Source organism: Carcharodon carcharias, chromosome 23 (assembly GCF_017639515.1).
Source record: "Carcharodon carcharias isolate sCarCar2 chromosome 23, sCarCar2.pri, whole genome shotgun sequence".
Lineage (NCBI taxonomy): Eukaryota > Metazoa > Chordata > Chondrichthyes > Lamniformes > Lamnidae > Carcharodon > Carcharodon carcharias.
In genome coordinates, this window is record NC_054489.1 from 33639693 (window position 1) to 33655297 (window position 15605).

Consider the following 15605-nt stretch of genomic DNA (forward strand, 5'->3'; position numbering starts at 1 on the left):
AAGCCTCTCTCTTCCTACTTCTATACACAAATTGTAATCAGCCCCTCTCCCCCCACCTCCGCCATACACGCCTCTCTTCCCAACCCCTCTGCCCCCTCCCCACAATATATACACCAGTCCCACTTCCCAACGCCCCTCCCTCCACACAATCACTCACTCAGCAATCTCTCTTCCCAAACCTCTTCTCCAAATTCAGCAGCCTCTCTTCTCAATCTCTTTTCCACTCATTCAGCAGCCCTTATTCCCAATTTTCCTCACTGACACTCACTCAGCAGTCCCTCTTCCAAACTTCCCTGTTATGGCACAGTGGATGGTAAATGCTAAGCTGCTCAACACCCAAAGGGAAACTTGAAACAACTGTTTTTGCAATTTGTATTTTATTTCAAGATGCGTGCCTGGAGTTCAGTCATTATAAATCCACCGGGTCTTAGAGATTTTTTACAAAACTAAATTAAACATTTAACAGAAGGAAGGATTTAAGCACATACATAGGTCTATAAATTATTACAATGATAACCCTTAGTTCCCCTAATTAATTTGACTCCCAATTACATCTCCATTAAGGGAGCAGTAAAAACAACATTGATTTAGACAGACCCAGGCAAAGTACACGATTTCTTGACAGTGATATTCACAGTGAGTTTTCTTAGCTTTGGTTCTTGTAGACCACAATTTGATGCACAGAGGCTGGAGGCTTTTCACACTTGTTAGATCTTAGAATTCCTACTCTTTATGCATAATCTCAAATCCTTTATACATGTTTCTCCCTTTCCAATGCAAATTCCATTGTTTCAATACGTCTTTGCAACTTTACCTTTCTCATAATATAAATCTTTCATAGTACCCATGTTACCCATATAAAAAGAAACACACTGTTTGGCTTAGCCTCTTATGACCAGGTGTAACACCTTACCATCTCTTTGAAATTTACTCCTCTGGTTTATCTAAAATTGTAAATATTCCTCACACCTCACATTCTAAAACTTCAATCATGTTTACATTTTAACATTTCAAACCTAGCTTCCCTTTTGATAACTCAAAAGTTCCAGACTAGCTGTCTTCAATTCAATTACACACAACTACACACAGAAAAACTAATCCAAACCCCACTATTAACCTATCTTTACAATAAATCACAATAATATTATGAAAATTATTATATTTTCATGACACTCCCTCAACCCCCCGTCATTCACTCATTTACCAGCCCCTCTTCCCTCCCCCACTTTGGGTCTAGTTGCCGGTGTCTATGAAGAGTCGCTTTCCTGGGGTAAGGACACTGTACAGTAGGCAGACTGGAGCAGAAACACATTAAAGTTTGAAGCCACCACTCACCTTCCTGGCTCAGCTGCATAACCTCCAAAGTTCCTGCACTCAATCAGTGGCTGAGTTACACTTGGTGGCTTCCGCCTGCACAAAGTCAGCACACAAACATCCCTGGTCCACATGAGCTCAACTACGAAAAGTGATCTCTGATGTTATTGGGTGCTTTGGGCTCACTGTCCACCTCTTGCTGTTTGGAAGCATCAATCTAGTGGGTCCAGGGCTGTCCCACTACAACCTCCAGACTGGGTTATCTCCTCTCCATAGTCGCCAATGCTACTTCAGTGGAAGAGCAACTTGTGACCCCTTGGGAACCCCAGCATTAGTGATTTTGCATCTTGGCCATGCATTCATAATGAGATTCCATTGTGCAACTGTGTTAACAAAATATCCAGAGCTGCATACATTAAAACCTTTGAAGTTTTCTGAACTAACAGTTGAGGAGTCAAAGAAGGCAGCCATCTATTCAGTTTTTTCAAAGGCTTAACAGATGGCTGGATTGTGAATCAATGCAAAGACCAAAGAACAAGTTTGTTCTTTAATGTGTCATTGAAATGTGATTCTCAATACTGTCCAATGCAGAAGAGTCCTTTTTCAACTGAATAAAGTACTCTATTGAATGTGAACATTTTTACAATGCTGGGCAATTTAATGGCCATTTACCTTTTAAGGACAGAGCCCTATCATCAATTGTTGAATTAAAAACCAACTTAACTTACCTCACAGCATCTAATTATGACATTTTATTATGTCACCTTTTTAAACTTAATTGTCAAAACGTTCCCGACTCCACAATAGGATTCCCCCCCATGTTTCACAAACTCACTGACCTTACATGGTTCACACAAGCTTCAGAAATCCACCTGCCTTGCTAAAAACTCAAACTCAATTAAATTCAAAATTGAGTTAAGTATTAATATGGAAGACCCGCTGTCAATTTGGATACGTGTCAGGTCGCGACCTGCCATGACAAAATCTGGGCCCAGGTGTCAGTGAATGGAAATTAGCAGACAGCTATCAAGTTATATAGGAGGTTAAAAGACATTGATGTCAAGCATGCACTATACATATTTCAAATGCAGGCAATCAGAATGAGTCGGACAGATTAGGCGAGCAGAGCCAGGCCATGAGCTGAAATCCCCATACATGAAATTATGAATATATGAAAGATTAGCTGTTAGATTCCTTGGCAATATCTCCAGAATCTTTTGTAAGTAAAGATTAAACCAAACAATCAACAACAGCCTGCATTTATAGGGGCTGATAACGTCACCTACAGTGAATGAATCACTGTAATACTTCATGCACCTGGGACTTGTGGAGGCCAAAGATCTACTTGGCACCTTGTATGCCAAGCACAGGAAAATTCAGGCAGAAAGGACCAAGAACAATAGGTCTCTGTGTACTAGCTGTATGCAAACCACAATATGTACCTACACCAGCATGGGCTGCAGAGGTTCATCACCACCTTCCCAAAGGCAATTAAGGACGAATAATAAATGCTGGCATCACCCATTCTTTGAACAAATAAGAAAAATTAGGGCCCTTGGTATAATGTGCAAGGAGTTTTTGAATAGTGCTCCAGGTCCTGAACATCCTTTTTAGCAGACACTTCAGGAGAGATCCAAATCAACACTTTTGGGTTGAATGGAGTCTGCTCCTGAAATTCTAATTGGAAATGGGCAGCCAGTGAAAATGGCTACCTCTCTATTAGGCCAACCTTGCTCTGCAGTCTGCCTTTAAGGAGAATTCCAAAGACCAATTCTTCAAATGAGGTGCCTTAATGCCTTATTACAATTAAAACTAGATGATGGAAGTCGACAGGCAGCCAACAACCACACTAGTTTCCAAGACACAGAGGGAGGATTATTGAAAAGAAACTAAAAAGAACCGACCTAGATTATCAGGCGGGGTGAGTTCATTTTGGTGACTGCGTGATCTTAGATCCCTCTGCCAGGGCCACATTATCATCTCCTTCATGCTTTTACTATAGAAAGGACATCCCCAGGTACTTCCTTTGGGTTTCAGTGTAGGCATGTTAGTAGTAAAGGGAAGAAATGTAGGCCAAGGTGTTGACAGTTGAGTTCTCGGCAGGTTGGAAGGCAGAAGTCAGGGAGCAGGTGGAGTGAGTATTGGAGAAAGGTGAGCCTAAAGGTGATGACTGTGTGGATAAAGGTTTTGGTGAAATGTGGGGGTGAGATGGGATGGAGCTGAGAAATGTTGTAAAGCAGAAATAATGCAGTTCTGTAGATGGGTGGTATAGGGGAGTTGAACAAGATGCCAAGCGTGTGCCAGCCTGCATGAGCATTCAGGGCGGGAATGGACGTTGGTGGTAAAGAAGTGAAGTTTTCGGCAGAGTCTTCCTGACACACATACATGACTTAATGTCAAATAACTGGTGCAAATACATGGCGTAAGGCCAAATAGGCAGACCGCACAGAGCTGGTTGAGGGGCCAAAGGTTACAGCAAAGATGTAGGGCTGAGTATCATAAATATACATATGGAAGCTAACCTCAGTCCCTTACCCCAATACCAAAAGGTATCCCTAGGGAATCTCTAGGAAACACTCAGCATGAAAGTCAGTTCAGGGATTAGAAGTTAGCTAGCTGGGAAAGGAAAAAGGAAGCAGGCCTGGGGGAGAGGAGAATAGCTTAGGACTGGTTCCTGGGGAATGAAGTGCCTACTTAAGGGACAGCATAAAGTATAACTATGGTGGGGGCTTTTTGATCATTTAAAAAATTAAATGGGGAAAGGTTTTCTGCAGTTTAGAGAATAAGTTGCCTACTGTATAGTGTTTAGATAATACTGCTTTTAGTTTGTTTGTTACAGTAAAGTCTTAAAACTTGAAATCTTGTCATGTGATCCTTCCAGTCAGTCAGTGGAAATTCAGTCACTGGGATTTTCTGTGCCCGCTGGTATCAGGTGTGTTCGGACAATATAGTGAGAATGCCAAAAATCGGTTTCACGATGTTTTGAAACCAATTTGCAATCGCCAGATGGAGATGTGAGGATATGTGTTTGAGAATAGGTGGTTATGTCCCTTGAGCTGGCAGTGAATGAGATGCCAGTGAATGTGTGATGGGCTTGAGTGAGAGAGTTTGGAGTGATGACATGGTTGCCATACCCTGGCTGCACAGATGACATCATTCTTCCTCTATCTGCATTGGACACCTCTTCTGTGAAACATTAATACTGATCATCACCGCCATCGCCTACTAAGCCAAAGTGGTAATGTTGCTGCCCCTCCAGCGCCCAGAGCGTGGGTAGAGGACATCACAGCGGGCCTCTTTGGCATCCAAAAGATGCTTGAAGGCAGCAGCCATTTTGCCTTTTGGGGCCATGTCTTCTTTGCTGCAGTCCTGGGCCGGAAGCACTGAGGATGGCTGTACTTTAAATATGGTGCCTGGCATGATGAAGCGGTGAGGTGATGGCATGGCAGATGAATCAGAGCCCACCCACCATCGAAATTATGTGTTTCCTGGGAATACATAATTAATGTGGCGGGTTTGGGATGATACGGCGTGAAAAGCCACCATTGTGGCTGGCAGGTAAAACGTCGCTCTCCTCACCCACTACTGCACTTAGTGCAAATCTGGGATAATTCTGCCCAATATCTTTTTACAAGTTATCGATCTTTATGGGGATTGTAACAAATGGGTCAAAGATGGACCTTCGGAGCATCTTGGAGGTGAATATCCAGAGGTGTAGGAGATATCATTACTGCTGATGCATTAGTTGCATCAGGACATCTTTGATAGTGTTCCCTATTGATGGGAGGATGTTTCGCATCATTTTACATTAAGGAGGACAAATCCATGACCATTGAGCAGCGGGAGAAAAGGGGTGAGGGCGGGGAAAAAGGGTAGGATGGTTAACCAAAGATTGAGTTTTGGAAGCAAGGAACAAGGGGGAAAGGCTCTGTGAATTGGATCAGGATTTCTAGGGTAAAGGCTTAATGAGTGTGCCGACCATAGTGGAACAAAGAGGGATTCAAGACAGGAGGAGGTCACCAAAGTAGGGTGGGTGAAGCCCTGGAGGGATTTACACGTAAGCCAAAGGGAGCCAGTGGCATTTCCAGTGGGCAGTTGTGATAAGAGTGCATGTGCAGGTGAGGAATAAGTGGGACAATGGACAATAAGTCGAGGGTCAAAACAGGAAGACGCATCAGGAGAGTGCCAGAGTAGTTGAACATGAAGATGATGAAGATGGTAGGTGAGAAATGAAATGGTTGGAATTGGAGAGTGGATGATGGGAAGGAAACCATACTTGGAAGTCAGCAGTATAACAATAATGCCAACTCGCATTGAAAAAATTTAGCCTGCAATATACGTAGGCTAGAATTATCCAAATGTGGGTATCTTCTCCAAGAAGAGTCTATTTGGTGTGTAACTTTCCATCAGTTTGAATCTTTTACACAATGACCATTTGGACAAATGATTTTCAAAAACATCAAATCTGACCATTTGGAAGTGATTAGGAATGAATCCAATCCAATTTCTTTTACATCAACATTTCTGCAGTTTAGCATGGCAGGCAAAATTAAGGTCAAATTAGTTCTGTATTTTGTTTTGAAGTTGCTGATTCTTGGGGGTGGAGTTCCATTAACAGGCATCTCACATCTCAGTTAAGTTGCTGCTTTTTATGCCAGTCAATCAAAATGCCCAGAATAAAAATGTCTGGACCATTGTCTGCCAATACCAGCATACACTTAGACCTTGTTAAGAAATGAGAGTGGCCTCTACCAAAAAATGGCCTGAGCCATAGTATTTATTCATCCACGTCCAGGGAAATGTCCTTCAATCTAGCATTTGCTCCCACAATGCTTTCATTTCCCATTGGTGTGTGGATGTTGTGCTTTCTAACTAATCTAGTGCTTCTTCTCATTGCACCATACCTCATCTGCCTTGCCCCTCATGTTCTGAACTCATATGCACTGCACCCTGTTCCTCACCAGGGAAAAAGAACCCCTCTACTTCTCACTACTTCATTCAGTAAGAGGTCAAATATTTTCCCACCAATGCGCTGGTCCCACTTCTTCCTGGGTACCCGTCATTTCATTTGAAGACAACCTGTGGCAAATTCCAGGTAACCCTGGCAAAGGTCAGCAAACTTTAGTAAGCTACCAGGTCTGGGTTCCCCACACAGGTCTTCAGTGAGTACAATATCGAGGTAGAGGACGTACAAAAGAGATGACAATGAAGACGCATCCTTTTTTACACCCTGGATAATTTTATTTCACATTATTCATTCATACATTCTGCCTGAAGACAGGTCCTTGGCTTACTGGCTGCTGATGCTTCACACTGAGGCGTTTTCTTGGTAGCTTTGGTCAATGGTGGTTTGCCATTGCCTCCCACTCTTAGGGGCATGGCCAGGATTGGGAATCAAACCCATGCTGTTGGCATCGTTCTAGACCACACACCAGCCACCTAGCCTACTGATCCAACTGGGTCCCCATTTCACATAAAGTAAGCGGAAAAGAAACCTGGAAAAGTATAGAATGTAAAACTGGCTGTTCATTTTCCATCCCCCATCTTACGCAATTTCTCCCATATTGTGCTTTAAGATGCGTAGGCCTTTACATCCCACAGCAACATCTACCATTCCTCCCCTCAAAAAGGACCATGCTGGATCTCAGGTGCACGTCGACAGTATGCACATGAGAAGTGACTCAAATTCCAGGTGCTGCTCCCAAGGTCTGTGGCTACTTTGTACATGTGTGGACCAGAGGAGACTGGAGAAACTGAGTTCCTTTATTGCTAAACTGAAACCTGCTGATTGGTCTACATCCTTCAGTACAAAAATAATCACAACAACAATACGTAATTTCATTTGCAATGTCTGTACAAAAGGGCAGAGCAGGTTAATCAATTTCCAAATGTTCTTTCAGCCAATTGCTTCTTATGCATCATGCAAAAGAGAAAACTGAGGTTATCTTCCCCATTTTGGGAAAGGTTATCTTACCCCATATCCTCCATTATACAACCAGACCAGGCATCAGGACACCAACACTCACCTGTGAAAGGAAACAGGAAATGCATTGGTGGTACACAGGTACATAGATGGACAAGGGGGGTAGGTAGGGAGTGGATAGGATGGCTAGGGTGGGTATGATGAGTAGGGTGGGTATGATGAGTAGGGTGGGTATGATGAGTAGGGTGGGTATGATGAGTAGGGTGGGTATGATGAGTAGGGTGGATATGATGAGTAGGGTGGGTATGATGAGTAGGGTGGATATGATGAGTAGGGTGGGTATGATGGGTCAGGGGTAATTGGGTCAGGTCGGATGGGGTAATCAAGTCGGGAGGGAATAGTCATGTCTGGTCAAGGGGTTAGTCGGGTGGTCAGGTAGGTTGGTAGCCCAGGGGGCGGGGGCGAGGTGCAGGGCACTAGTTGGGTGGGTCAGTGTGAGTGCTTGGGGGACGGGGTCGGTTCTGGAGTTACCCAAGAGCTAGACTAGATTTTAATTAGGGCGGAAGGGTGGATTTAGAGTTGAACAGGTTACCTTGCCCTACAAACTAACTACAGGCTGGTTACAAAGCTAATTAATTACACCAGGCAAGGTGGAAAATTAAAAACCAGAAAGAAGGTTTACATTTTCATCAGTGTCGCTGGCCAAGGCATGCTGCCATGTGGGAGGACCCACTGCAATTCTACCACCTCACCAACTGAGGTAGGCAACACCAAAGAGGCAGAAACACTACAGGTACCTAGCCTAATGATTCAAATTACCATAACCTGGGCTGTGGGCATGCAACAGCTGGAAGTTCTTTCCTGCTGAAAATTGGCTACCAATCTGGCAAAGAATCTACCCAGTGGAGTTTATTCTTTTAAATTACTATCTGTAAATCTGTTATAGGCATTAATTTTTATTCAAAAAAATGAAACTAGGGCTAAAGGGGTTAAATTGTGAGGACATAATCCACTTGAGTACCTGAATTGGAAAGCAGTCTGTCTCTAGCACTAATACCCATCATGTTGATGAGCATAAAATCCATAAAGAGTGAAAAAAATTCAATATTCATAGTTGACTAGTTTACATTGCCCCCTGGAGGTCAGATTTAGATAGATGTCAGGCCTGCTTTAACCTCTAAGATAAAAGCAAAAAAACTGCGAATGCTGGAAATCCAAAACAAAACAAAAATACCTGGAAAAACTCAGCAGGTCTGGCACATCTGTGGAGAGGAATACAGTTAACATTTCGAGTCCGAATGACTCTTCAACAGAACTAAATAAAAATAGAAGAGAGGTGAAATATAAGCTGGTTTAAGGGGGGGGGGGGGGGGGGGGTGGGGCTAAGCCCCACGTTAACTGTGTTCCTCTCCACAGATGTGCCAGACCTGCTGAGTTTTTGCAGGTATTTCTGTTTTTGTTCTGCTCTAACCTCTGACTACCAATGTGAGTCACATTGAAGGTGGTATGGAAGCAGAATCAACGCAAGACAGCTTGTCTGGCTCTTAAATAAAATATAAGGTTTTCAGTTATGGTAAACATATAAATAATATATATAAAAATAAATAATCAGCTAGTTTCTGTCATACGTACAATCTGGTACTGGAACTTGTGGTGGTGTGCATTAGGTATGTATGAAATCTCCTATCTAATGCATACTCTATTGCTATAGCATGTAACATGCAGTCAGTGAGAGCTGCCACAGAGTGGCATGAGAGTCTCAGGCGTGAACGGTTTGCAGCTGGTTTGTTAAATGCTGTATTGATTTTGAAGAAGGAATAAGCAATTACAGATATCCAGTTAACGGCAATGCTGTTTTCTGAATAAAGTGCAGGGACTTTAGGAATTCTCATTTCAAATGTGAGAGTGCAAGAAAGGATGTGTGTGAGTGAGAGAATAAAAGAGAGTGTGAGTGAGCAAATACCAGTGAGGTTTCTCTTCTGATAATGATTTGATTCAAACAGGATGAAGCAAAAGAAAACAGCTTCCAAAATGGTTACTAAGACCGGCACATAGCCTATTACATATACTTAGCATGATTTAATGTGCTGAACCTTTAATGTGTTATATGAGCCTTTATAAACAGAATTAGCAATATTTGTATTAATACATAAAAATCCATGGTCCACATGGACCTTAGGCACTGCTATTATTTGGTGGTTTGGAGGATGTGTTACACAATAACATTCTTACGGCTTGAAAATTTTACCTAAATTTCCCCCAACTTGAGATTCTTCTAGTTCCTTTTTAAAGGTGGTTGCATCCAGGGCATGACAGAATCTGAGTAGATGGGTTTACTCAGGAATCCCCAACATTGCGAGTTCCCAATTCAAACTCTACCACCTACAGTAAGTGGAGATTTGAGGGAATGAAAACCAGCCAGCTAGCCACCCAGACCACTTTCACTCACTTCCTTACAACTGGCCTATGGGACAGTGTAGAATATGGACGGGCCCTGAATAAATAAGGTCGATTTATAAGTGTGGGACTAGCGGAATAATATTTTGGCACAGACTAGAAGGGCCGAATGGCCTGTTTTTCTGTGCTGTAATGTTCTATGGTTCTGTGATGTAAAGGCTGCTGCTGAAAAAACAGCATTTTTTTTAGATCGTATAAAGTGATTACCGCAGCCATGTGTTGGACAAATTCTTTCTTTGGAGTTTGATTTTAATGTGTCTGGCATTTGGACCAGATGCCATACATCCTCATCCCTATACTGAAATGCAAGAGGAAACTGCTGCAGTTTTTGGAGTTCTATAAATACCCGAGGGGTGGGGGACAGCAAAATTATCCTAATAGCCAAAGGAGGAGTGAGGTACAATTGTGGGAATGATAGTCCAGCTACCCCATCAGAAAATAGTCGAAAAATGTTGACGAGGTTGTGCAGGTTAGAATCAATGCACATCTACATAAGAAACATTACCTAAGACATTAAAATGCTGAGATGGGTTAAATTGTAGAATTTCTGTTCCAATGGATAGTTTTGTTCCATCTTGTTTATGTGACTGTGCAACGTGTATTGAATTCAAATGAACTAAAACACAACTTACCAGCTCCTGCACGCTGTTTATTCCACATCATTCCAAGGTTTTGGCCCAAGCTCTGAGCCAGTGTGACAGCCATTGCACCAATATTTCCATACTGAAAAACAGCCAAGGAAAGAAGCTTCAACTCATTAAAATGACCAAAGGATTTTCACAAAGCAGCTTGCATCATTTTCATTGCTGACCATTCATCTTCTCTATAATATCGCTTTTAACATGCCCAAGAATTGTGAAATAATTTATTTGGCGTCTTGTTAAAGATTGGAATTAATTCCTTTAAAGAACAACTGACAATACAACAAACTCACCTTCAGAATACACACTATAGATTAAATTAGGAACATCTTGAATCATCTCAATAAATATCCATTTTGTCAATTCAGCAAGCAAATTTGCAGGTCCACGTTCAACGCTCCCAATGAAGAGCTTTATGTGGTAAGACTACATGTTGGGGATTTTAACCATGGGGTCCAGTGTACCAATTTCCTTACATGCTCCCAGCTCTACTCCAGGAAAATTGAAGGCTAGAGTTTACCTCAATATGATCTCAAAAGATGTTTCTGTCCATACGCTTTGGAAATGCTAAGATTGACTGGGAAATTCCTTGAAATTGCTCCTGATCCACTGACATTAGTTTGCTGGAACACCTGCTTCCACGCGCACTCCTGATGAAGTGATGCAGTTGGCGTGGAATTTAAAAATAAAAAAGGGAAACGGTGACTCCCACTCGCCATTTCTGCCTCTCCATTAAAACCAGAAATAAGCGAGCCCTGGCAGCAAGGTCTTTTAAGGAGGCTGCGCGCCTCCATTTTAAACAATGATTTATTTTTAACTTCCGCAGGCCAGGATTGCCGACCATCGGGAAAGGAAGCGAGAAGGGTCGTATCCATGAGGGAGGTGTCTTTATCACACTGCTCGAGAGCCAGGAGGAGCTGCAGTACTTTCCACAGTCACCAAGCTTATCTTTCAAACACCCAGTGATCGGCCAACCCTCCCCCTCCCCTCTCCATGTTCCATCTCCCCATCCCTCTGGCTGGCTGTCCCACAGGAAACCTGTTGAGATAATTCGGAATGGGCCATGCCATTAAATTTAGCAGGATCTGTGGGTAGCCCTTGCTTTCTGGTTTGTCGTCTGAACATCCCGCACCCATACCTGACTATCCCACTCTCTTCCTGGCTCCAAGTTATCGTCAGGCCCGTTGTTTTGTGTACACCAGATGCCTGCTCACTGACATCTCTACCTCTCACAAGCGCACCATGTAGACACTTGACTGAGGGCTACAATGCTTAATTAGCAGGAAACACATTTGAGTGGGTAAACTACATCCCGGAGGAACAAACTGCTCAACCTATTGTCACCCTGGAATAAGTGGGAAACCCATGCATCCCTTAAAATCTGAGCAATCTGGGGACTTAACTGAACAGTTGCATTTACATTTACAATCACTTGTAGGTCATTTTGCTGCTCACATATTGGGAAACTTTTCTGCTGATGAGCAATATGGGGCATTGCACAGTTGCTGAATGGCCAAACTGAGGGGTCCAAGGCAATGTGTAAATGATCAGATCATATCTGCAGGGTAGATTTTTGTCTTCACCACCTGGGGAGCAATATGGCAGGGCAGACCACCCCTGATTTTCAGTATGCTCTTGCCATACTGTTTGCAAGAGAGGATTCAAGGGGAAACAGAAATAAATTTTTGGTCATGTATACATATTAGGGCAGGATGTCATTTATGTTAAAATGAATAGGGGAAGGAGGATACAGACAAAACTGCAACAGCAGGGAACAGGTCAATAAAACAACAAACCTCATTAACCCCGCCTCCTTTAGATAAAGAGCAGATTCCACCAATGTAGGCTGTTGCACTGTGACTATACTCAAATGTGCGGCCTCTGTGGAGGAGAAAACCAGAAGCAAAGTCAAACTGGGACCACGTCATTACCATACTTGAGGCTGTCATTCTGTCATTATCACACAAAGTAAGAGCTCATGGTGTAGGGGATAACATATTAGCATGAATAGAGGCTTAGTTAGCTAACAGGAAACAGAATAGGCATAAATGGATCAATCTCAGGTTGGCAAGATGTAATGAGTGGAGTGCCATAGTGATCAGTGCTGGGGCCTCAGTTATTTACAATCTATGTCAATGACTTGGATGAAGGGACCGAATGTACAGCTGCTAAATTTGCTGATGACACAAAGATGGGTAGGAAAGTTAGTTGGCAAGAGGACTCAAGGAGTCAGCAAAGGGACATGGATAGGTCAAGTGGAGCATGGGCAAAAACTTGGCAGATGGATTATAATGTAGGAATGTGTGAACTTGTCCACTTTGGCAGGAATCATAGAAAGGCAGCATATTATGTAAATGGAGGGAGATTGGAGAACTCTGAGGTACATGGAGATCTGGGTGTCCTGGTACATAATTCACAAAAGGTTAGTGCAGGTACAGCAAGTGATTAGGAAGGCGAATAGAATGCTGGTATTCATTGCAAGGGGAATGGAATATAAAAGTAGGGATGTTTTGCTCCAGTTGTACAGGGTGTTGGTGAAAGCACATCTGGGGAACTGTGTACAGTTTGGATCTCTTTATTTAAGAAAGGACATATTTGTATTAGAAGCAGTTCAGAGAAGGTTCACTCGACTGATCCTTTGTGGAGAGGGTTGGACAGACTCTATCCACTGCAGTTTAGAAGAATGAGAGGTGATCTTATTGAAACATATAGTACCCTGAGGGGGCTTGACGGGGTGGATACTGAAAGGATGTTTCCTTCTTGTGGGAGACACCAAAACTGGGAGGGGGGCACAGTTTAAAAATAAGGGGTCTCCCATTTATGATGGAGGCGAGGAGAATTTTTTTCTTTCAGAAGGCTGTGATCTGTGGAACTCTTCCCCAGGGAGTGGTGGAGACAGAGTCATTGAATGTTTTTAAGGCAGTGTTAGATTCTTGGCTAATAAGGGAGTCAAAGGGTATAGAGGGGTAGGCAGGAAAGTGGTGTTGAGACCACAATCAGATCAGCCATGATTTTGTGGAATGGTAGAGCAGGCCCAAGAATGGCCTCCTTCTGCTCCTAATTTGTATGTTCCAATGTTCCTATGCAGTGAAACACGTCTCATAACCGGTTATATTTTCATTACTGGAATGATTTTTCAAAAGGCTACTTCAAAATATATACTATACTTCCTATGATAATGGACTAGTTAGGACACACTACTTTCTGCTGCATTGGAACCAAGCTACCAAGAAATTTAGCTAGTAAATCTCAATATTTTAGCCCATTTAAATAGGTTTATTAAAGTGCATTATGAAGGACCTGCGGTATAGTGCATATCCAATTTGTGACAATAACTAGAATTCACTTGTAATTCTGACCTCGAGGCAACCAATTCATGGCATTATGAATGGTGTCCCACAGGTCTTTATCAGGTATCCTATACCTTTTTGGGCTATAATGTCACGGATTATAAGAGACAAGTCTACTTGAATTGCTCTTTCTCCCCAGTGTTTGACAGTCAGCTGTAATCACATGTTAAATTTGATATCTGTCTGGGTACTGAGCCAACTCTGAAGTATGGTCAGTTCTGCATAAAATCCTGACACAAACAGGCAGCTGGCATTCTCCTTGGGGAGAAAATCTGCACAGGCTCACTTATCTGAGACCAGCACATTCGGAGAAAGTGGCTATTAGTTACACTTCCTGTCAGCTTACAGAGCAGTCTAATCTACTTCAGTTCTGGTAGCCAGCATGAGGGTCATTGTATCTCAGTGCAAATGTCAGTCATTGTTATCCATGCTCCTTTGAAAGAGTGAAACTACACTGTATAGGCTGGATTTTATGGAGCACCATTTTCCCGATTCTCCTACCCTGGATTGAAGGCAAGTCTGGGCATTGGCAGAGGCTAGTTGGCAGGCCCCAGCGATGGGATGGGTGGGAGGGGCGGGGTAGGAGGCTGGGTTTGAGAGGCCGGAGGGGAGGGTTATAGAGTGAGTGCAAACTTGAAGGAGGGATACCGCCAATGGGCATGGGACCCCACCCCACCCCGCAAAGGAGGTTCCTGTCTTTCTTCCTGACACCGGCTCACCCAGTAAAAGTTCCCAGGCTACCCGCTTGGCCTAGGCCTCCTTTGCTGCGGGTAAAATAGTGGCAGGGGATTGATGGGGCTTTTAAGTGGCTGTTAATTGGCAACTTTGGGGCCTCAATAGGTCCAAGGGCAGGTGGGCTGCCCAATGCCTCCACCACCCCCCGTAAAATAGGAGACAGGTTGGAGGTAGGCAGGAAGGCAGTGGGCATTCCATGCATTGCATTTTACAATTCCCCCCATCCCACATTCAAACTGGCCAGCGGGGGACTGTAAAATCCATCCTTGTGTGTCACTGAGTAACTTTGACTATTCTAAAAGTCAATGAATAAGAACCAGCACCATTAGGGATATTTCACAAAACAAATGAAAAATTTAAGCTGAACTAAATTAAAGAGGATGGAGCTAATTAGTATACGTGGAAGAATATTAAAATAAAATAAAAACATACGAATTAGGAGCAGAAGTAGGCCATTCGGCCCTTGAACCTGCTCCACCATTCAATGGCTGATCTGATTATGACCTTAACTCTACCTTCTTTCTTGTCCCCTATAACCCCTGGCTCCCTTGTTAATCAAAATCTGTTTACCTCTGCCTTGAATAGATTCAATGACCCAGTCTCCACTGCTCACTGGGGAAGAGAATTCCAAACACTAACGACCCTCTGAGAGAAGAAATTCCTCCTCATCTCTATCCTAAATGGGAGATCCTTATTTTGAAACCATGTCCCCTAGCTCTAGATCCGCCCAGGAGGGGAAACATCCTCTCAGCATTTACCCTCTCAAGCCTCCTAAAAATCTTATATGTTCTAATGAGGTGAAATGAAATGGGGTTTAACTGCATTTGATAGTGCACTGGTTCATGCACATGTATAATATTCCTTTTGCTCACCATTTTAACAATCAACAACACAATTAAAATAAATAGAATAATAACTATGTTGAATGCGCATGAATGAATTTTACCCAAATGTGTTCAAAAACCATTAATTATTGCTGAGCTAATTGTTCTAGAAGCACTGATAGCTTTTTAGGCAGGATAGTAAACTTTAAGCAGAAACTGCTTGGATCAGTGACCTTGACAAGAAGCTGTGACCCCACTGATCCTGATATATACAAGTTGCTGACATTCCCCATTAATTGAGGAATTAATAGAAAGTTTTCATGACCAACTTTTCTGCTCATTCTGTCCTCTTGCATTTAGC

At 42.9% G+C, this 15605-nt stretch overlaps 1 protein-coding gene across 1 annotated transcript in view; it reads right to left on the reverse strand.

Annotated features, from left to right (window-relative positions):
- adam11 (ADAM metallopeptidase domain 11) overlaps positions 1–15605 on the reverse strand; it is a 172152-nt gene that overhangs the window by 37775 nt on the left and 118772 nt on the right. Inside the window, exons 13-15 of the mRNA XM_041173265.1 lie at positions 12132–12216; positions 10327–10417; positions 7289–7340 (exon numbers count right to left, since the gene is read on the reverse strand). Coding sequence (XP_041029199.1) covers positions 7289–7340; positions 10327–10417; positions 12132–12216 — 228 coding nt within the window. The remainder of the gene's footprint in view (positions 1–7288; positions 7341–10326; positions 10418–12131; positions 12217–15605) is intronic.